This window comes from Anolis carolinensis, chromosome 2 (assembly GCF_035594765.1).
Source record: "Anolis carolinensis isolate JA03-04 chromosome 2, rAnoCar3.1.pri, whole genome shotgun sequence".
Lineage (NCBI taxonomy): Eukaryota > Metazoa > Chordata > Lepidosauria > Squamata > Dactyloidae > Anolis > Anolis carolinensis.
In genome coordinates, this window is record NC_085842.1 from 44553027 (window position 1) to 44577729 (window position 24703).

Here is a 24703-nt window from a genome sequence, read left to right on the forward strand (position 1 = left end):
ATTTCTTTATTGAGAATTTCTCTTTGTTGATCACTAATCTTCTCTAATTTTTGATTTCCCAAATATTGTGATATTTTTGTCTTATCAGTTCCATCATCCTTATATAGTTGTGAATAAAATTTATTAAATTCGTGTAAAATATCCTCATCTTTGGTAATACATTCCTTGTCAGACTTAATTTGTGTGACTTGTTGGAGTTGTTTTTTCTTACGAATTTTCCGCGCCAGCCATTTCCCTGGTTTATTAGCGTTCTCAAAATTAAATTGCTTGATGAATCTTAATTGGTTAGCGGTCTGGTCCAATTCCATTCGACTTTTCTCTCTTTTTAAATTCTTAAGTTCTTTATTTGCCTTACTATTATTTGGTGAGTTTTTCAGAATCTTCTCATTTCTTTCAATCTGTAAATTTATTTCCTTCGTTTTCTTCCATTTTTCTTTATTTATTCTTGCTTTCTGCTGTATCAAATGACCCCTGATCACCGCTTTATAGGCGTCCCAGACCGTTGCGTCTTTAATGTCTCTACTGACATTCAAGTCGAAATATTCCTTGGATATCTTTTTATATCTCTCTATGTCTTCTTCTTTTTTCATCAAGTTTTCGTTAAATTTCCATTTGGGTATTACTTTTTTATAATTTATGATCATTTCCATGGGGCAATGATCAGATTTATCACGAGGGATAATGGCAATCTTATCAATTTTTGTGAATATTGTTCTAGTTGTCCAAATCATATCGATTCTTGACCATCCTGCGTGTCTGTGAGAATAGAATGTGTAATCTTTATTTAATGGGTTTTCTGCTCTCCAAGCGTCAATTAAATCAAATTCTTCCTTCAGCCGGATGAAGTTTTTTGGTAGTGAGCTTAACATATCTTTATTACTTCTTTTTTTGGTTGATTTGTCCATTTTTGTATCCAATACCCCATTGAAGTCTCCTAAAATTATGACCTGATCCAAGTGTGTATTTTCAATCTGTTCCTTCAAATATTTTGCAAATTGTGTTTTGGGACCGTTTGGGGCATAAATGTTGCATATTAATATTTTTTGAGATCCAATTGTAATTTCCACCGCCACTACTCTTCCTTCTGAGTCCTTAAATTTCAGTTCTGCTGGGATGCTATTATTTATGTATGTGACCACCCCTCTTTTTTTCTTTATGTCTAGTGAGTAAAATTCTTTGCCATAAACCTTGTTGACTAAATGTGCTCCATGTCTTTGTGAGATGTGTGTTTCTTGAAATGAAATAATGTCAAATTTCCCTTTTTTAATTTGACGTGTGAGTGCCCTCCTTTTGTTTGGAGAGTTAAGACCATTCACATTGTTTGAAAAGCATTTTATTTGACGTGTAAACTCATTCATTGTGCTCGTTTTCAAGTCCTAAGGTTGTAATTCCAAAGTCTTCTTCTACTGCCGTATCATCCACCTCTTCTGAAATCCTATCCGGTTTGCCCACTGCTGCACTTGGTTCCGTTACTTTCTTCACTGTTATCAATTCTGTACCTTGGGGTGAAAGAAATCTTTTCCTTTTTGTTTGTGGTAGGGGTGTCTCTTGAGGCTCCGTACATTTGTCCTTCATCAGGTTTTTGTAGAATTCCTTAGCCTTGTCCAGTGATGTAAGCCAATATTTCTCATTGTTGAACGAGACCATGACGCCTTCCACCTTTTCCCATCGGAATCTGATTTTACGTTTTTTTAGTTCCTCTGTAAGGAAGAAATAATTTCTCCTTTTATTCAGTATTGGTAAAGGGATTTCTTTTAGTATTGTGATTTTATCGTTCTTATAATAACTTGGTTGTGAACTATTGGCCATCAGTATCTCATCCCTAACTCTCTTTTTTACAAAATGTACTATGACATCTCTCGCCACTTTATTACGTTTGGAATAATTGGTTTGTATTCTGTAAATTCTGTCCAATTCTGTTTCCATTTCCTGTTCTGGACATTGTAATATTTTTGCAGTAATTTGTGTTATTATTTGTCTTATATTTTCGTTAGATTCCTCTTGTATGTTCCTGAATCGAAGTTGGAATTCCATCTCTTTCAAATCCATTAATTCTTGCATTCTTTCTAATTTTAAACTTTTGTTTTGCCAGTCCTCCACCTGCTTTTGGGTTTTATTTTGCGTCTTTTCCATGTTCCCTCTTGCTTTTTTCAATTCGAGAATTTCTTCGTGCATCTCTTTCATTTCATCTTTTATCTGGATAATATCCTCCTTTATTTCTCTTTTCATTTCCCTCATCTCGTGGTGCATTTCTTTCTGAAATCTTCTTTGGTCTTCCATGTTTGCGTCCTGTTTATCAGAAATTTTCTGAATCTCTTTAAGAATATCTTTTAAGGTTAGATCTTCTGTTTGGGAGCCTCTCCTTGCCATGCCCTTAGTGTCTTTAAGATCCTTAAGATCTTGTTTAAATTTTGGCCCTGCCATCTTCTGTGGAGGCAGTGGCTACTATGCTTTCCTTTTCCGTGTATGTCTCTGTATTTATAGCTATATAAGTTATAACTATGTAAGTCTTTGATTGGTCTTTCTCAATGAATCAGTTTGGTATTTATATTACTGTTTCTTTATGTACACAGTTCCACCTATATCTCTCTGTATCACTCTTGCTACTATCCTCAGATTATGTTCTTCAATAAAGTCTTATTTAGTCCCAAAGATTCCAGAATTCCAATCACCTTTCCAATAGCCTGTTCCCTTAATCCTCCTTTGCTATCCTCCTTCCGCAGTTCTACCTTCCAGGCTCTAAGCTATCCTTCTTTGAGTCCTGGTTTAAATCCTTACGATCGTTGCAATTGCTTTACACTTCCTAATTCCACGTCTTCCAGTCTTCCTGCTGCGTTCCCTCTCCCCCTTTGCCCTTCTTCCGCCCTCGTCGTCTTCTTTGCCGCCTCCTCTTCCGTCTTTTCCCGATGCGTCTTTCCGCTTCGCTCACCTCCTGTTTCCGTTTCTTCCCACAGTCCTCCTCGGCACCTTGCTTGTTTACAAGAAGGACCCTTCGTAGTCAAAACAATATGGCGTCAAGGTCAGCCACTGCCTGGTTCCTTCTTATTCCATATCTCTCCTCGCTTGTCTGCGGTCCGCGAATCCCGCGGCTTTGGTCCCTGCTCTTCGGCTGGCCTCTCCTCCGAGAGGCTGGCGTCAGAGCACAAATAGCCGTTCGGGTACCTGCGTTCCTCCCTTCGGTTTGCCAGGGAGAGGGGAGTTTCTTTGCTCTACCCGACCGCGCTGCTCACTCTTATCCGGTAGTCAATTTGATTGTCTCTGTGAGTACTTCCTTGTCTTCGGGTATTCCTTGTCTTCGGGTTTCAGAGAGATTCCTTGTTTGTTTGTATCTAATCTTTCTCCTGCATGCTGGATTTTGCCTTGTGTACTCAGACGCATGAGCGACCTGAGTCTCCGCGTTGATTTCCTTATATTTCGTGTAGATTTTTGCCTTCTTCCAATCAGTTTAATGTCCCCAAAAGGTTAGACTTTTTTTGTTAAGCTCTCAGTTTCTTCCACTGCCTTTCTTTTTGGTTTAAAATGAGCCCGGTCAGCAGTCAATGCGTGGCTTGCGCCCGCTTCCTGACTCGCGGTTCGCGGACCTTCTCGGCTAGCTAGATCCTTCGGATCATACCTCTTCCAAGGTATTCCCCGCCGGACCTGTGGCCCTACGAAGGCTTGCGTCCCCCCCCCGGTTCAATCCCCGGGGAGAGGGGAGCTGAAAGCTCTAACCCAACCGCTTTGTCAGTGGCTTGCTGGAGGAACTTCAGCAAGTCCGTCCTGCCGCCATCATGGCTCACCGGAAGTCAAAATGCAATTGACTTAAATGTGCATTATTGTAAGTTTCACTCTGTGGAAAAAGCTGTGTACATGAAGAAAGATGTTTAAAAAATGCTCAGAAATCAAAGCCTTACAAAGTCATACACCTCTATACAAAACATGAATGGAAAAATTTGAGGAAATTTAACAAAATAGATAAACATTTTCGTATCCTAGCTCAAACTGCAGAGGATAGATAGTTCAATTCCAGAAGAGTTTATTATTGTTGTTATTATTGTTCTTATTTCTAATTTGATTTAGCCCTCAATACTGTTTTTACAATGTGTGTGGAGTGGAGCTCAAGGATGGAGTGATTATCATTAGTTAAACTTCTAGGCTGAAGCATGCATTTTCTTAAGGCTACCCTTTACTCCCCATCCAGGGCTTTGGGATCTTTTGCTTGTGAAGCAGTGATGCATGGCCACCCAGCCAAAGAGCCTAGAGCTCCAATTAGAGTGAATTAAATACACTTTATTAGGACACTGAAACAAATTATAAAACCATTAATCAATAATAAGAATACAGCTTACTTGCACCCTCCTAAAGGTTTGGCTGTCAGATACCGCCAAAGGCTTGAAAAGGAGTGACGGGAAGAAACAAAGGCAAGTTTGGGATGGAAGAGGGAAGAATGCCAGATTTGCAGAGGGGAGGGGTAGCAAAATGATAGGCTCTATCTGATGGAGAAGAGAGAGGGGGAAAGGCTTGGTAGAGAAGTTGAAGGAGAAAGAGAATTGTGAGAAGAGAGTAAAGCCTGAACAGGAATTTGGAGTAAAAAGAGTGTGAGATTTTTTTGGGACCAGGATAACAGCAAGTTTCCAACCACACATATAATTACTTACACACAAGGAATTAACTCTTACTGGAAAGGAGAGCCAGGAGACAGTGGAAGGACAGAAGGAGGAGCAGAAGATGAGTGGGAACAATCTCATAGATATGGGACTTCATTGCATGAGGCTTATAAAGTGCAATTATGGCAGGATAAAAGTACCTTACCACATGACATCATGTCCTTCCCATAGTCGCATTGCAGTTGAACCATTATTGGATCATCTCTTTTCATTGACTGGAAAACCTTGTGAACCCCTTTTGCTGTTCTTCAGTCATTTCTCCTTGTGCAATAATACCCTTCCACTGCAGTCCTGATATTGTGAAGGTGGGGAAGATCTCATAAGAATTCAGCTGTGGCAAAACAGGGGGGAAGAAAAATACAACATGCACATGATGGGTAGGGCAAACACATGTAAAAAACAACTCTGAGTGGAAGACTGGTCATGGGAATTCCATCAACAAAGTGCCAGCACTGAGGTGAGGTTAGCCGGTGATCATTCCAATAACAGTATATTCCCATGTTGCTTAAATAAATATAATTATGGTGAGACAACAAGCTGATGTCATAAAGTCCTTGGTATGATAAAGTGGTCTTCTAATTTTCTCCAGGTCTCCTTTTCAGCCCATTCAGGGTAATTCTGTTATGTTCTGTTCTGAGTGATGTTCACGTCTTATTCAGTTTTAGCCAGAGTTGTAGTTTTACAAGGTCTTTAGCCATCTCTGATATCTCACAAAAAGTGCTGGTATCTCACCAAACTGCAAATCCCAGTATTCTACAGCACTGAGCCATAGCAAATTAAAGTGGTATCAAATTTGGTTCATTCTACAGTGTAGATCTGTCATGGGCAAACTTTGCCCCCCCCCCAGGTGTTTTGGACTTCAATTCCTACAATTCCTAATAGCTGATGATGATGATGATGATGATGATGATCTCGACAGAAAAAAAAAACTGATGGCAATCCACTACTCATTACACCAGGCATGGGCAAACTTTGACCCTCCAGGTGTTTTGGACTTCAACTCCCACAATTCCTAACAGCCGAAGTTTGCTCATGCCTGGTGTAGATGTATCCTAAAATAGAATACAGGCATATATATATATATATATCTTATTAAAATGGCTCATGCTGTAGGAAAGTTCTACTGGGCAAGGCAAGAAAAGTTACAGTGAAGCTGGAAGAGAAATGGTACACCAGACTGTTTGGATTTTTCTTTTTTAATTCTTACACATCATTCACAGGGCTTTTTTTCATAGTGATGGAATTTACTTTTAAGCAGGTTGGCTACAAATTAGGAAATCTGCAGTAACAAGTATCAAAGAGTTGACTGGATGAGATCACTATCATTCTATGGTCCCACGGAACAGAGCAATAATTACTGTGTGTAATATTTTCTCAGTAATCCACATTTATGGCCTGGATAGCCTTATGCAAAAATATTTTATATTCTTTAGCCTATTACTCTGAGAAATTACCCCAGAATAATTGCCCTTATTAAGCTCAATGTAAGCTACGTTTCTCTCCTGACATATTAACCATGTTCTCAACCCAGTTAAATGGAGCATTAGAGTAACCTGGAGTGCTATGTATTATACCATGAATACCAAAGCTTCATTTTTTTTTAAAAAAAAAAAAGAATACTTTTCAGAATGTTTCAGCTGAAAATGAATACGCTCCAGCATCTCTTCCATTCTACCCCCTTGTCAATAGAGAAGCTCCAACATGCTTAGAAGCACAGCCAGAAACTGAATTGGCTCAGCAGACCATAAAATGCTCAGAGGCACCTTCCCTGTCTTTTGTGACAGTGATTTAAACTTTCAGTGTAGTTACAGCCCATGAGGTCAATAATGCATATTTTATACAAGTCCCTAAATATGCATTTATTGCAGAAACAATAGCAGCTCTATGGACATTGCTACATATCCAAGTCAATAATCCATTTTTCCAAGTCTATAATGTACATTTATAAAATCTTTACTTGCCCCTCCAACTGTGTCAGTGCTGCTGTTCTTTTTATAAGAGCTGTCATATTCCTTGGTTGTTTAAAACAACTCATAAGTGAGGGGGTACTTTATAACTGGAGGCACCGATAATTAAATTAGAAAATATTTAAGCATACCTAAGCAACATACTTAGCATGAAACTCATGCATCAGCATAGACGTTCTGTCTTCAGCATGATTAACCCGAAAGATTGCAAAAATTCTTCCTCCACTCAAACTTTTCTGTATTTGTATGTCACCTACAAAGAGTTCATAACTTGTTGCAGTAGACCTGCTATGGCAAACCTAGTTTAATTGCAAACCAAGAGTGTATACACAAATCTTATAAAAAATAGTTATGTGTTTTTCACTTTTAATAATTATTGCATTCAGCCTCTACACTAAACCAAGGGAGAACATTGGAAAAAAGGGTACTAGGGGTACCATTTCAGTTCAATTCAATTCAGTTATATTGATTTAACACAGTGATTCCCAAAGTGAGCGCTACCGCCCCCTGGTGGGCGCTGCAGCGATCCAGGGGGGCAGTGATGGCCACAGGTGCATTTGCCATATGCATTAATACATATATCTTTCTGTTTAATTGCTATTAAAATTTAAAAAAATTCCAGAGGGTGCTGAGTAATATTTTTTCTGGAAAGGGGGCAGTAGGCCAAATAAGTTTAACACAAAGTCATGATGAAGAACATAAATATTACAATATATATTACAATATAATGCAATAAAACACATATTTCCATATCTATAAGAAAATATCGTAGCTGAATAAATAATTAAAGATCTATGGGATCATTTTTTACTGCCTGGTAGGCGATCAGCTTTAAACCAGCAGTGAGAAACCTGCTTTTTCCACACTGAGTTATCAAAATCTTCCAGGTGAAACCATTCTAGCCAGAAAGTCAGAAGTTTAGAAGAAGCAGTTTAGCAATTTATATGAACTAGTGGGCCTGAAATTATTTTTCAGCCTCAGAAACTAGATCTGTAGTGGCTTCCTTGACCCCATGTACACTACAGGAAAGGAGTGTGGGTGCTACGTTAGTTTGGGGTGTCCAAATTACTCACTGAGGATAATGCAGTTTACTCAGGGTAAGCCTTTCAATTCAGTTTACATCCAGGTTAAAAAAAAATACCTGCAAAGATCTGGATCTTCCATGAAGATCCTAGGTGGTGTCTCCATAGACATCCCATGCTCCGCAGACATCCCATGGAGCCCATAAAAACAGTCCTGGGGGGGATACATACAACAGATTGGCTGCACTGTGCTCACGTCTACTGTAGGGTTTTATGTATCTGCTCAAGGCAGAGGAAAAATGGACGGCAGAATGTCCAAGGCTGTGAACTCTGGCTGTGGTGGGAACTTACTGAAAAATAATACAGTGGATCCCAACATTTGGACCTCCAAGTGTTTTGGACTTAACCTCCCACAGTTCATAACAGCTGGTAAGCTGTCTGGGATTCCTGGGACTTCAAGTCCAAAACACCTGGAAACCCAAAGGTTGGGAACCACTGCTATAATATCTGTTGCTAATAGTGTGTGTGTGGGGGGGGGGGCTTAACAGGGGCAGTCAGTAGTGTTACTATGGGGGGTGAGAAATAAGTACTCTGTCCCCAGTAAAAGTTACATGGAGGGCAAGAATTCTTATTTGGGGAGAGCAATTACCTCATTGTCTCCCCCTCCAGTAATTACACTCTTAAAGTAACCATGCCCCTTTTCCCAGGCCTAGTGTCCCCTCTGCTCTTTTTCTGAATGCATGGCTGCTAATGCTGCAGCACACAGTTTGGAAACATTACTTCTTTGACCTGCAACTCCCAGAATTCCCCAGCCAGCATGAAAGTAACTTTTTTCAATCTCTATTTTGCAGTTGTTGTGAGATTCTAGTTAATCTGTGGGTGGTTAATAGGTGGACAAGTGTTCATTTAGCCTATATTCTGTCTATATTCATCTAGTTATTTTCACAAAGAGTATTGCAAAGTGTTATACGCACTCATGCTGTGGAGGAAACAGCAACACCTGGTGTACATGTCAGGTGGCAGAAGCCAAAGTGCTCTCTTTCCCTCTGTTTCCCATTTGCATTTCCTGGCCATCTCTTTGTGACATGCAGACATTTTCTTTCTTTTCCCTATGCTTTCCATGGTGGGAACTGTCTGGGATGTAAGAAATACTGACATTTTTTCACCCATAATATTTGATTTGATTTACAATAGGAAAGCTTTTTTTACATAAAGTTTAAAGTTATTTTTCACATGATATATATGCTATGCAGATATTTCACTCTGGACATTTCAGCTTATCTGGACGAGTTTAGGGCAAGCACATTTACCACAGCATTCTAATGAACACAAAAATTAACACCATAAGGTATGTAGGTAGACGCTAGTATCTGATGATATTGACAGAACTTTTATAGGGTATTACAGGATCCCAGCATTTATGTGTTATATATTTTACAAATATACACAAAGGTTTTAAGAGCCAAGGAGAAGGTCTTCACTTGGTCCCATGACCATCCCAGACTCATTTTGCAAGGACATGGGAAAGAACCTTTTCAGCACCTGTTCCCATATGATGCCATTTGCCTCTGTGAAAGGCTAAGTTGACCTCCAGTAGGGTGATGTAAATGTACAAATATATAAACAGACATAGGCATATATTGGGATCAGACTCAGTTTCTGTGATGGCAGCATTGAACCTGAAAGAGTTGGTGTACAGAAAGGATAGGAATGGCATAATTCCATATGTAGGAACCTTGAGTCATCCAGTAGCAATAACTGTCGTGGAAGTCTTCACATATGGTGACAGAATATTTAGACAGAATATTATGTCTATTGGAAAAGTGGTGGAATAAGGAACAGAAACCTCATATTTGGAGTGAATGAGTATGAAGTGAATGCATGAAAATTGGAGTCATTTTGAGTTAACGAATCGTGTTTAAGAGTCTGAATTAACTAGAAGAAGGTAAAGGTGAAATACAGTAGACACTTCACTTTCACGAGGGTAAGGGGTATAGGACTCCCAGGAAAGTAGGAAAAATGTCACGACCCAGGCTGCAGAGCACCAATAACCATACACAGAGGCCAGAATCTATCTAATATCTTTATTGAAGGAATATATAAGGTTAATAAAAACAAGTGTAGATAATAGTCCAGAATTAGACCTTTCAGGAAAGGTCAGAATTAGTCCAAAAAAGCAATGTCAAATAAGAAATATTAAGGTCCAAAGTTGTAATCCAATAACCGAAACACTCACTTTGCCAAGCAAAGTGAGGGGAGATGACAAGGTCCTTTAGTCCATAAAACTTGAGCGTGGCTAGGAAATAACTTGATACTTGAAACAAGGCTTGAACGTGGAACAAGGTAACTAAGAACAAGAACAAGGTCCGTGGAATAACTTGGTAAAATCCGTGAAACAAGGCAAGGATTGATCCTGGGAAACAAGGCAAGGTCCGCAGATAAGCAAAGGCTGGGAAGCAAGGCAAGGCTTGGGCAGGAGCGAGGCTTGAATCGGAGCGCGCTGTCCAGACACAACTCGCTCCGTAGGCTGACGAATTGACTCCGCGAAGTTACTACGCGGGCAAAACACCTATATAGAGTCTAACTTTCTCACCGAAGCAGTTCTCTGGGAAACAGAAACGAAAGCTAAACTCTGAGACCAGATGTTAAACTCCTTAAAGATTCTCACGAGAAACAGTCTTAATTGGCCACATTCTTAGCTGCTATCCTCGCACTCCTGCGCGAAGCTGATTCCAAACTTCTCTGTTGTTTACAAAACTCCCGGCGCAAGAACACGGGAGAAGTAGGCTCTGGGCTTGTTTGACATACTTCTGGGAGACAACTTTCTTGCAGGTGCAAGGTTCCCGGATCTGCCTGGGAAAGATCTGGCTGAGAGGAATCCAGTTCAGACTGGAAAGGTAAAAAACCCAAGTTTTCCTCCTCATCAGGAATTACAATGTCCTGAGCAGGACTACAAGGCCCATGGGTCATCACAAAAAATGAAATAAAAGTCTCTGGAAGAATTAGTGTTCTCCCTTAGTTTCTCTAGAGGGGCATCTACAGTAGATTTAACATAGTTTGACTTTAACTTTCATGGCTCAATGCTAAGGAATCATGGGTGTTGTAGTTTGGTGAAGCACCAGCACTATTTGACTGAGAAGGCTAAAGACTTTGTAAAACTACAACTCCCATGATTCCATAGTATTGAGTCATTATAAGTAAAGTGGTGTCAAACTGCATTGATTCTACAGTGTAGATACCCAGGTCATCTAGGGCAGCTTCTGTGGTTGGCTTATGAGGAAATTTGAGCATAGAGTCACACTGCAGATTCCTAGGGAGAACATTGTAATAAAATTCACAAAAAATAGCAACTGCAAAATTTAAACCCACAAATGTGGAGGGCTGGCTGTATTTGCTTTATGTGTATTAGATTGTTAATCTGTTTTGTTATGCAAAGGTTCTATATTGTTTTTGTATCATACACTTTGACACCCTCCCACCCCACACCTCGGAACATGAGATATATAAATATTGGCTTCAAACACAGTGTCTGTGGTGGTGTCAAAGAAATGAGAGAGTTGATGTTGAATAATATGCCACACATGAACTTTGGTGGCATCTAGAAAGGGCTTACAGTTGGTAATAACATATGTGGGATGGGCAGAGGTCCTTACATTTGCATAACCTGCACTGTCTGCCTCTGCAAAACCAGCACAGTACAGAAAGAGAAAGAGAGAAAGATTGTTGCGAATGATGCAAACAAACCAGCTGTTGCCTCTAATCCTTAAAAATCCACACAACAAAACATCTGCCATGGTCATTTGAGACACTTGAGCAAGTTTACTTCATTTCCACAATTTTGCTTAAGTGGCAAGAAAATTTGTTGTCATTTTTACTGAGAGCACAAAATAGCTTGCATAGCAAGAAGAATGATTTTGCAATTCCTTGTCATCTCTTGTCATTCCCTACACTAAAGCTCTCTAGTTAGAATTACTAAATACATCATGGAACTATCAATCCCAGGTTTCCACAGGATAGCACCATGAGTATTAAAATCATATTATGCTGCAATAATTGTGTAGTATATGGACACACAAATACTTCATTAACTACAAAACGGCTCTTTAGCTCATCATTTTCTCACATATCTTGGGCCACACTATTGATATTAATTTCATGCATGCATGTAGTGGAGCCCGCAGTGGTGTAGCAGATTAAACCGCTGATCTGCTGAACTTGCTGACCGAAAGGTCTGTGGTTCGAATCTAGGGAGTGGGGTGAGCTCCTGCTGTTAGCTCCAGCATCAGTCTTTCATGGCTGGAATCACTGGGTTGCTGTGAGTTTTCCAGGGTGGGAAAACTCACAGCAGCCCACTGAAAATTTATTGTTTTCAGAAATGTCTTCTAAGATGCACTGCTTGCAATTTATAAAAAATTTAGGCCCCTTCCATACCACCCCAATATACCAGGATCTCATCCCAGATTATCTGCTTATCCCAGATTGTCTGGCAGTGGAGACTCATATGATCCAAATTAAAGCAGATAATCTGGGATCAGATCCTGGGATATATAGTATATATAGTACAGAAGGGACCTCAGTTTGCCTTGACGGAATGTAAGAAGCGGCTTTGAAAATTTGATATTTGTTGGAAAAGAGAATGTAGGTAACTCCTTATTGCAAATGGTTTCAAGGCTGTTGAGTGTCCCCTTGCCTGCCAATAACAAATTACAACAAAACCCATGTAGACACTAATTGCATTCATGTGAGATAACATCATGACTAGTTTGGTACTTAGGAGAAACTATGAGGATGGAAAAGAAACTACATAGAAAGTACTTAAGCCTTCCGATTTCAGATACCTTGAAGATTCAGAGGCAAATAATACAACTGTAATTTAACTGTTTTTAATCTCACTGATGTTGAGTTTAGATTATTGGGTCTTGAGTACAATTTTCTGCAAAATTCTGCATCATTGTCTCTAGGGAAATGAATCTTTTCATGTTCACCTTCTGTTATAATCTGGAGATCTGGTTAGTGCGATAACGGCATAATGGTGCTCATCTTATGTCTAGCTCTCTGATTTTTTTGCCTTGAAAAAGAGCTGTGTCAGGGACACATAAAAATGTTTCTGCACCACACAGGAAACCGCTGTTCTTGATGAGAGGAATTAAATATTAACAGTGGGGTCCATCCTGCCTTCAGCTTGCAAACTCATCAGTACCGGGCCCCAAGAGTGCATGACCTCAGGTCTTTTACCTTAACACGCTAAGCCACTTTGATTGACTCAGCCCTGAAAGCTGATGGCTTGAATATTTAAAATCGCATCAAGCTTTCCCCAAACATTAAGGGGTCACCCTTAGCTGGAAGTCTTGGTTTATGGCATTTAAAATGGCTGCACAGGCTTCAAGTTCTTTTTAAAATCTATTTTAATGGAATATTGCATCAAAATGGAAAAGAAGGAAGAAAACCAAAGTTTTGTTGTAATAATAAGGCATGTTCTGATACCAATTTGATAGCACCAAACTGATAGAGATTTCCTGATTAACTATGTGTGACTAGCCTGGAATTTATAATTACAACTTCCACAATGTATTACTATTGCCCATTCTATGCAAGGCTAATGGGAGTTTAGACCAGTGGCTAAGAGAGCTGAAAGTTCATGGCATCTGCTCTATATCTTGGCTAGCTACTAGTAGGTGAATAGCCACATAGTTTTAATGGTTTCATTCCAGTGGCACCTTAGTTTTGTGCAATGCATCCATCGTACACCCTTGGGCACTATTTTTTCACTTGTAATCTAAACCAAATCTGACTATTCATTCATCTAATTTAGCAATGCCATGAGAATCCATGGCCATCTAAAAGTACACCCAGCACAGCCAATGGTAAGGAATCATGGGATTCTCAATTCATAAATATATAGAGATGATGGTGGCCAGTGAACCCCATGTTGATGCAGTGGTGAATTTACTCTGAACTAGAAAGAACCTTCCAAGATACCCATGAAAAGCCTTTTTTCTGGATCATGAAAGATTGAAGGGCGACTCTTCCTAAACGGGAAGCTGTCACAGTCTCCCACCCCTTAACTATTCAACTTGAAAAAATACATTTTCCTACGCATAAAATAACCATTTGGTCACTTCTAGTTCGGTTTTGGTTTGCCTGCTTCTTGCCTAAGTGACTCCTAGAGTGTAACCAGTGCATCAGCCATAGTTGCACATATCTGATTTCCCAGTGAGTGGGAATCTTTAGATGAAGGAACAGGGCACCATGTTGGATATAGGTAGGCAAAGTGTGGCCTACACATTGCAATCCTTAGGCCATAAAACTGCCTCCCCAAAATCTCCTCAAAGCTCCCAGCTCTTCTGAAAACTAAAAATATCCTGGGTGAATTTTCACCCCTAAGCCTTCCTCATTCATTCTAACGATGCCAGAATCCCATATGCTAGGACATCTCGGCATTATGCCATGCTAATAGTAAAAAGTCTGCTATGTTGACATGAAAATTAAAGGAATTCTGTTTCCATTTTTATCTGTCAAGTCGGTGTTTGCTATAGATTTAGCAATTTCTTCTAGACTCAGAAATTGTCATATGGCTCCATGGTCTCTCTTATATAGATGGCTGCTAAGAGGTGCACCTAGTGTGTGCCCATCTGCCTAGTGAATTGGAGGCAATATGCAGTAGAACTTCAACATCCCTTTTTACAATCCAAGATTTTGATTGCAATAGAAAATGGTCTTTTGCGCATAGCTCATGTTCTCATATACACTGTAGTTTGAAATCCAAGGACTACAAATCAATGGAGTGGGCAAATACTTGCAAGATAGCATATTTGAACTTCTAATCAGCCAACCATTATACACTTAATACATTTTGAACTTAGGTCTCACAGAATTTATAGGCCGTGCACTGACCTGGTGACTTGCCTAATCATCCTATTCCTCATGTACTAAAACATGGATTAAAAACTTCTTGTGTGTGCAACTAATAACTAATAACAAGGGGAGAGAATGCCAGCTATCCTGGCAAACTGGGTAGTCATCTCCTAATTCTCCAGCAGCAGTGACATTTGTCATTCCGACAGACATCCATAAAGAGAAATTGAGTCTGCTGTAGCAGAGTGAAGTGGAAGTCATTATTTTTACCTTCTTACTCTCTTGGTATTTCACTCTGAGTTGAGAGTGAGAAATATGTCCTGAGAACCAGTGCTGGTCTACACCAGTCAGTTATGTTGGGGCCAGTCTAGACCAGAGGCCTCAAAGGTGTCTACCTATTCTGAGATCTCCAGTGTGGCAGCAGGATAGAACTTACCTAGTTGTTTGGGTGTCTTTGTTGATGTCAACACAAGGAACCTACAATAGCCAGATGATCTGCATAGCCATCTGGCAGTGGCAACACTGGCATGAACACTCACTTTTCCTACACTGATGTGTACAGGGAAAGAGGAAAGGGGGATGATGGTGGCTGCCCATATGGACAGTAGACTGGTTTGCACTTTGCCCAAAATTTAGGCCTGCTCCAAAATTTTGCCCATAGTCCAGAACATTCCTCAACATTCCTTAGCATGGTGTTGAACTAGTTCAAGCAAACTGTATAAACATCCAGGAATGACTTCTCTGACACTGTGGGCTTTTTGGCCAGTATAGATAAAGCCCAAAGTGGTATAGCATTTGGACTGTCGACTGGGTTTTGTGAGTTTGAGTTTGGGGAGAAAGATGGGTATATAAATGAATATATCATCCCACTCTTCATCTTCAGTCTCATCCATGTTTTAGATCTCTTTGAGCCACAATCATGGGGATGACCAGACAGACATTTATTCTTGACTTGACATTCCTCACTGGATTGTCACAAGGACAAAGCACAGGAGTATAAATATGGGATAGAAAAGGAACTAATAAAATTAATAATAAAATAAAGAAAGAAAATGAAGAAACAACTGATGAAGTTTTGAAAACTCTGCCTGTATGTGGGTTTGCTTATTTGTTTGTTCCAGCCAATTGCAGTCAGCCCTCCAAATTGGCTGGAGTTAGGAGCACAGCACTCCTGAAAAATTGAAAAACCATAAATAGAAATGCTATTTTTCAAACTGAAAACTCATTTCTATGATATCTACATCCTCCTACAGCTTGACTCAATGGTCAACGTCTACCATAAATAACCATAGAATTGCACTAAAGAGTCTAGAGATTCGTATTGCAGTGTTGCAGAAATTGACCACAGATCTAGACTAAGATTCCTAGAGATAACTTTTTAATCAAATCTGCAACTAGCCAAATCTCCAAAAGTCAAACCCACAAATGTGGAAAGCTGACTGCATTGTGTAAATTTCCTACTTGAGGATGGTGAGCCTATCGTCACAGTAACAGCAGCAAACTTCGTAGCATTTGCTGTCAAAATAAGTGCTACAATCAAATCCTTTGTTATTATAATTGCAGTGGCCTATGGCTCTATGCAAATGGTATTTTTAAGTGTGTGTTTACTTGTCTGGTTGTTCATATTCTGGCTGTCCAGAGGAACTTTTCCTAATCTTTGTGTCTATATTCTCTCTATGTTGTCAGAAGGAGGAACATGCGAAGTTATAGCTGCACATAGATGTTGTAATAAGAATCGGATCGAGGAGAGATCACAAACAGTAAAATGCTCCTGTCTACCTGGGAAAGTGGCTGGCACGACGCGGAACAGACCATCGTGCGTTGACGGCAAGTAGCCCATAATGTCTGTCACTTGAATGTGTATGAAGTTTTGCCGAATAGGCTAATTTACTCAGATGTAGAAATTGTTTAAGGAAAAACAATCAGAGGTCTGTCTAAATAAACATTGTACCGTAGAATTGCCATTGCATAAGGCAAGGATAAAAAACCTTTGAAAGCTTTGATATTTTGGACTACAACATTTATACACAAAGGAATCAGAATAGAGGACGCTTCATTTTACAGCAGCCGGATGAAGTGTCCCTTCTCCTCTGACCACAAGCTAGCAGTGCCTATAACATGGTTCACCTTAGGTAGGCGTGGTAAAAGCTGTAGGCCAAAGGTTTTCCAAAACCAACGCACATCACTAAAATAATGTATGTCTTGTCTATTGTTAGTGATTTATTTAATTAATTTTATCTTGCCTGTCTCCTAACATGAAATCCAGATTGGTTTACTGAATGGCTTAAAATGAAGTACACTTTGACCCCCATATCTAGGGGGGATATGTTCACAGACTTTCTGTAATCAGCTAAAATCCAACTTCTATAATCACTCTACCCTGAAAATATTGGTTGTCATCCTATATCAAACAAAGTCATAGGTATGCTTTACCTGCCCATCCAACCCCTGAAACTCATCTTAAAACAGCCACCCAGATGACAGCCACCTATCATGCTGCCAAGAAAGGCACTCTAATAGGAGTTTACCAGTCTTCTTCTGTGAACAAATGACATTCTTTTGTTCAAAATCACGGGTGGGAAGGGGATGGTCTATGTTGTCAGAAGGAGGAACGTGCGAAGTTATAGCTGCACATAGATGTTTGAATCGGATTGAGGAGAGATCACAAACAGTAAAACATCATGCAACATTGCATTTACCAGCACCACAGACCTTTGTCACTCTGGAGGGCTAACTGGCTTTTAATGTGGGTACAGGGCCATTTTTAATTCTCACTTACAACATCCTAACTAACAAGATGGCAACCATAATATTCATTCCCTAACTGCAAAGGCTTTTATCATGTGAATGAATGTATAATGAACAAACAGCCATGAGAACTCTTGGATAATTTGAGGGCTTGAGTATGAGCACAGATTTCCCTATATATGCATATGGTATCCTGTTTCTTTATACAAGCTGAATCATTATGATCCACACACATCATACAATTTCCCCCATGGTGTTCAAGTGTAGACAACCTGCTAACCTCCTTATGTGGTGACCCAGTATTCATAAATTCCTTGAGGACTGACCACAGTGGTTGGGGTTTATGGGCATTTTATTCCTTAATATCTAAATGCCATCTGATTGCTAACTTCTTACATAGTGTCTGTGTTGTCTGATACAGAAAAAAGAGCATATACAGATGTCCAAGTCTGGTTCTCTCCTGGACAAATCTCCCAAATTTATTTAGAATCACACCATTGCATTTTCTCAAAGGATTTTCTGAGTAAATTATTCCTAATTGAGGAGAATTTGCAGATGCTCCATGATGTGCTATAAGTTCATCGAATGCAAGTGTTTTGGTATCCTTTAGCTAGTTACCAGATAGCAATAAGCTTATGACTGCTATTAGCACAATACCTGATTTGAACACAGGCACCAAAGGGTCAGATAATATGTGTTGCAGCAGTGTTGGGTGACTTTAAATTTCAGAATTATCCCTTTGTGCCTCCATTTGTCTCATTTGTGCTGATATATTAATAATTCAGGTAGCTACAGTGGATAAGATTTAATTAATGTTTTTTTAAAGTTAACAGGGAGTTGGTTCAGCAATCTGACCCCATGATGAATGTTGTATAAATACTTGAATGACAAGATGAAATAATTGTTTCTATTTTGACAAGCATGCATTCTAACGTTTTCTCAGATAATTTCATTTGATTTTTTTCAAAAATCCAATCTTCCACGTACTGTTGTCTCTGATCTCTCCACTCTTGTCCCTCTGCCTATTCTTCCACATCCTCCTCTTTGGTTTCAATGACTGGGCAGCAATTTGAAAGCAGGTCACTTAGATTCCTGCTCCAATTTGGGTGCTGAAGGAAAAATTCATGAGAGGGAATATTATTCTGCCCCGCCCGCTTTGCTACACCTACAAAATAATCCACTATAAGTTGTAAAGTCATTGAAAATTAATTGGAACATGTGGGATTATCAGTAGAGTTTATGCACATTTATTGATAGATTTTTTTAATGGAACAGTAAGATAACCGTGGATGTCTCCAACTACTTCCAAGATGGCATACAGATTTCTTTGAGCAGGGCTGGACTTGTGGAAAGATCGTTCCTAGCACCATTGCTACGCCAGTTAGGGCTGAATGGAAGTTATAGTTTGACAACATCTGGAGTGTGTTTTTGTGATTCAGTACTTTTGCATGTGATAGTGTGCAAAACTGGTCTGAAACTTGAAGACTCTTGTGGGTGTGTAGGCAATGAATGTATTGGCAGTTTGGGTTGATGACACCAACTTACTGTATATCACTGACTGTAACAACATCCTGATTAATCGTCCATACATCAGCTGCTTTTTATTGTTCTGTTTTCTCTTTCCTTCTGTCACTTTCTGCTTTTGTCCTTGTCCTCGTATCCTCCCAGTAGGCTCAGGAAAAAGCAAACAGCAACCCCTCCTAGCATGTATCTTCCTCCCAATTAATTATGGTTGCCATCTTGACCACAACTTTGATTTTACTTGTCCACATATCTGTAAAATGTTGGAGGGTATATGAGTGAAATAATAGATGACAAGGAAGTGTTATGGGAAGATAATGTTATTTTTTTCAATATAAATTAACCTTTTTGGTAATTTTAAAGATTGAACTTTCTAGCACCTTGACTTTTAATCTATTGGACCTACTATGTTTTAAATGTGTTTAATGTTTTTTTTTCTGTTTATTGTTTAATTGTTTATTTTGTTTATTTGTTTTTATTAACTTGTCATTTATGTTGTTTATATTGTTTATTGTGTCTTGTTGTGAGCCACCCTGAGTCCTTTCCGGGAGATGGGGCAGGATAGATATAAAGATTATTATTATTATTATTATTATTATTATTATTATTATTATTATATTGACACAAAGACATAGTATGACACAGCAAATGAGATATATATGCTGTTATTATTATTATTATTATTATTAATATTATTATTATGATGTCTGGTGGCAAATATTTGATTCTATCCCTGCTAAGTTTAGTAGGGTTGCTTGCTCTCTCTCTCTCTCTCTCTCTCTCTCTCTCTCTCTCTCTCTCTCTCTCTCTCTCTCTCTATATATATATATATATATATATATATATATATATATATATATATATCACATAGATAAAACCACTGTGCCTAATTTCTCCTGACAAGTGTCTCAAGATATGAGCGTATTATATTTTGGCAGTGGATTCAAAGCCCATTGAAGTTAATGGGAAGTTGCATGTTGGGTTCCAGTGGGCTTTGTGGAAGCCCTTAGTAAATACTTTGTATTACGTACAGAGCTCCTCTATATCAGCACTTGAATCAAGAGAAAATTGTTCACAGTCAAAAAGCCAATAGTTTTCTATTTATCTAATATGTACTTTAGATGGTATCAAAGAACAGTTCTCTCTCTCTCCCTCTCTCTCTCAACTCCTTAAAAGTACTTTCAATCAATTCTTATTTCTACAGAAAGAAGGGAAAATGTTATTTTAAATCCAAAGAGTCAGCTTCTCATCCCTCTAGCTGTGCTCCGGCCTAGATAAGGAGAAATCTCAGGGTCCCATGTTATTAATGCACTGTCTGTATGAGTAACGAGCGGACGGGGTGAATTATTTTTCACTCCTGGGAAAATCTATAGCCCTGTCCTTCTACAGCATGACAGGAAACTGAACAGGAGATCCATATTTTGCCCCAATTTGATGGATTCAGATGGCTTCATTTGTAAAAAGGGGGCTGGAAAGAGAAAGAGAAGAGAGGTGTTTCCCGCTAAGGTCCATTTAGCACACACAAACAGAGATACAGCACATAATATTAAATGCTTCGGTGGGAATCCTTATGGGAAAATGATTCTCGTCTTTCTATATTTGTTAAGAAATGTGGGTGTTATATATGTATCTTCTACCTTTTTATTACATGTATCTCATTTAACAGTCTTTCAGACTACACAACTGTAGCATCATGATTATATTTCAAGCCATTGTTGCACAAGCCTGCTATTCCACTTCAGTCTTGCTGTCATTGAGAGCAGATACACAATGAGTACAGCATCTTCAATATCACACCTTTCTTTAATCATGGAATTGCACTGATTCACCAGTTCGTGATCCCACAATCATGCTTCCACATACCATTATAATTCCACCTTCCCTACTACTGCTGTTTGTTATTTTTTATTTTAGAGCAAATAACAACTCTAGCTTTTTTTTAAAAAAAAAAAGGAGGGGGGGTCAAATATAACTATAAAATATAAATAAATCAGCCAGCTTGAGAATAACAAGAGGCAGCAGGGGGAGGAGAAGAGAAAGAAAATCCCGTCTCCTGGTGTCACTTTACTGGCAGTGTTCAGGATATACTGTTGGCACAAAGCAGAAGAGACCCATCTCACTGAAATAGATGATGGGAACATTGCAAGATTGAGATCTATTGATGGGTTTGCCCATTGCTAGCTAGCAGTAGCAATCACAGGGAGGGGGTTGGCCAGTAGTAGGATGCACATGTCATCCTGTGATAGGTATATTTCCCAAAGCTGGTAGTCCAGCTGCAATGCCATTTTGCCTACCTCATATAACAAAATCCCCAGGCTACATTCTATGGAATCCTGGGGATTGTAGTTTGAGGAGGTACTGGAGATCTCTGACAGAAGATGTTAAATACCTGTCCCTAAACTGCAACTCTCCGGATCCCATTGGATAGAATGAAATAGTTAATATGGAACCATATTGTTATAATTGTAGAGTATGATCCAAAATCCATAATATGATCTTTTGTTCATGTTACATGAGAGGCTGATATCTCCCACATCAATAGCATGAACTGGCTGAAGCAAACATGTGAAAATTCTGGAAATTCCTTTATCAACAACATCAACACCAACAAAGAGTCTCCAGGAAGAACTTCCAAATAGGTTCAACACTTTGAATCCTGATCTCTGGAGTGGCAGAAAACAAAGTTGCTCTATCATCAGTATGATATTCTTTCAAATTTAAACATTGTGTCACCTCTTAACCTTCTCTCCATACTAAACATACACAGCTCCCTAAGCTTCTTCTCACAAGGCTTGACGTCCACACCTTTTACCATGTTTGGCTGCCCTTCTCCAGCTTGTCAATATTCCTCTTGAATTGTGATGCTCAAAACACTACATATTATTGCAGGTGAGGTCTGACCAAAGTATAATGGAGTAGTATGTATTAGAAAATAACACACTGAAAAAGTGGAGAGATTTTTTAAAGATTTAGATTATTTTTAAAAGTATATTGGACTAGGGATGGGAGGGAAAACCAGTGTATTTTCATGCAAATATATTTGATTTCATACCTTCAAACTAATATACAAATCAGTACTCATTTAACTTTCATAATTTTCATTTCTACCTATTTTGTAATGGAATTATTTAATTTCAATGCATACACATAAATATTAAGGAACATGCAAACAAAAAAACAATACTTTTTAAAAGCGTATTAGAAAAACTGCACAAAAATGTAAATCATAGGCAAAGTTACATAAACAAAGTGTTTAGAAATATATTCTCTCCTTAGAACAACTCAGAGATAAGGCTGGAAAATTGACAGTTCATCCATCTATGTTAAACAAAAATACCTCCTTATATTTTATATTGCTAGATGTCCTTGGATTGTTTGAAATCTCAATTTTCATAATTCCTGACCATTGTCCATGCTGTTTGGAAGTCATGGGACTGGTAACCTAAAGTATCTTAATGGTATCAAATGGTCTACTTCTGGTTCTTGTGGAATTCAGCCTTTGTGAATTCCCGAAAGAAATTATCTGAGCTAATTTTTCAGACTGATGTGAATATTGGAACATGGTAGTACTTTCCGGAATGCAGTGACATAGTTCTCAGCAGTATAAATATATCAAAATATATATCTAGATGTGTATTTGAGAGAAAATTAACTCTGAAAGACATATGTTGGGAAAGAATACATAATTTAAAAAAACATGCATTGAAAATATGTATTTGGAGAAAAAAGCATATTTAACTTCAAACATGCTTTGAAAGGTATATTTTGAGATAAATGCCCCTTAAATGCCTGTATATATGTTAGAAAATACACATTGTAGTATATATTTGGGTTCCCCTCCCCCCCAAAAATTTGCAGATTGATTCAGAGAATGTAGGTAAAAATATGCAAAAATGAAATGGACTGGAAAAAAGTAGATTATCCTCTTCTAGGTTAGCATAAAGCTGAAACATAAATTGGAATTGTTTGGGTTCTGCTCATTAAGGTGGAAAATATATCTTAAAGCTTAATTCTAGCTAGGTTATAGCATGTGCAAAGAAGCAAATCATTTGCAAGGAATGTGCAGAAAAGTAGCAAGCACAAAAAAGCAAAGTTATTACAAGATGCCTACTTTCCCCAATTTTTTGTCCAGGGATAGGTCTTGAATTGTGGTGTGCAGAAATCAACATATTATTGCAGGTGAGGTAGAATAGAGTGGTATATATTAGAAGATAACACACCAAAAATGTGGGGAGATTTTTAAATACTTAGATTAAGTTATTCTTAAAAGTATGTTGGTATAGGTATCCAACATATGGTATATTTTTTTCTCTAGCTGTTTTTTTATTTTTTTAATTTCAGGAGCAACATCGATTTGTGTGCATGTTTTGATATTCTGTGCTCAGGTGCTTTTCCCATAGCTGAAAAAAAAGAAGAAAAAGAGCACCCTGACAGAGAAATTTGTTCTGTCTGGGAACCCCAAAGACCTCCTGGAATCCAAACTTGAATATTTTCTTTATTTAGATGATTTTCAAAACAGTATCACTTATTCAGTAGTAGATAATCTATGGTTCTTAAGATCTTATTATAAAGTCAAGCTCTCACCAGCCCCAGAAAGTGATGCCCATTGACCCAAAATGCATCTCAGGGTTCACAGGTTGCCAATTTTTAAACTAGACCATAAATAGTAGCTGTTGATACCCAAAGTGAAAGTCATATCATAGAATCACTGTGTTGGAAGAGACCCCAAGGGCTATCCAGGCCAAGGAACATGGAATCAAAGCACCCCTAACAGATGGCCATCTGCCTCTGTGTAAGAACCTCCAGAGAAGGAAACTCCACCACACACCAGAACAGCATATTCCACTGCCATGAGATAACACAGCTCCTCCTACAATTTTCTCCACAAAGAGCAAGGAAATGTACAAGAGTGTGTAATGCTTACAAGTTAAATACATTTCAAATGTCAGAGGTTTAGATGTCACCTGAAGACTGGCAAATAGAGGGAGAAAATGTGGAGGCAGTGACAGACTTTATATTTCTAGGCGCAAAGATCACTGCAGATGCAGACAGCAGCCAAGAAATCAGAAGACATCTACTTCTTGGGAGGAGAGCAATGGCCAACCTCAATCAAATATTAATGATACAACAATAAAACAATTATACCAATTGATGTTTTATTGGTATAATTGTTTTATTGTTGTATCATTGATATTTGATTGTTTTATCGGGCTAGGCCCCATGTAAGCCGCCCCGATTCCCTTCGGGGAGATGGGGCGGGGCATAAAAATAAAATTATTATTATTATTATTATTATTATTATTATTATTATTATTATTTAATAAAATAGTGAAAAGCAGAGACATCACACTGGCAACAAAGGTTCACATAGTTAAAGCAATGGTATTCCCCATAGTAACCTATGGATGCGAGAGCTGGACCATAAGGAAGGCTGAATGAAGGAAGATAGATGCTTTTGAACTTTGATGCTGTAGGAAAATCCTGAGAGTGCCTTGGACTGGGAGAAGAGTCAACCAGTCCATCCTCCAGGAAATAATGCCCAGCTGCTCACTGGAGGGAAGGATATTAGAGGCAAAGATGAAGTATTATGGCCACATCATGAGAAGATGGGAAAGCTTGCTGGGGGAAATGGAAGGAAAAGGGAAGAGGAGCTGACCAAGGGCAAGATGGATGGATGGTATCCTTGAAGTGACTGGCTTGACCTTGAAGGAGCTGGGGGCAGCGACAGCCAACAGGGAACTCTGGCATGGGCTGGTCCATGAGGTCACGAACAGTCAAAAACCACTAAGTGGATGAAGAAGAAGACTTTAGTTTCAGAGTTGAAATGATGCTTAGGTCTAAATAACAGAGGTATTGGGCAAAAGATTGTTCTTCCAGCTCCAGGTTTTCAAAATAATTCACTGACCTTAGACCTAACGTTGTTCCCCATTTTCCATTATCTGGA

The 24703-nt window shown here is 38.8% G+C and overlaps 1 protein-coding gene across 1 annotated transcript in view; it reads left to right on the top strand.

The window, feature by feature from the left end:
- The window catches only part of tafa1 (TAFA chemokine like family member 1), a 464789-nt gene that overhangs the window by 357184 nt on the left and 82902 nt on the right, over positions 1-24703 (top strand). Inside the window, exon 3 of the mRNA XM_003217805.4 lies at positions 16177-16317. Coding sequence (XP_003217853.1) covers positions 16177-16317 — 141 coding nt within the window. The remainder of the gene's footprint in view (positions 1-16176; positions 16318-24703) is intronic.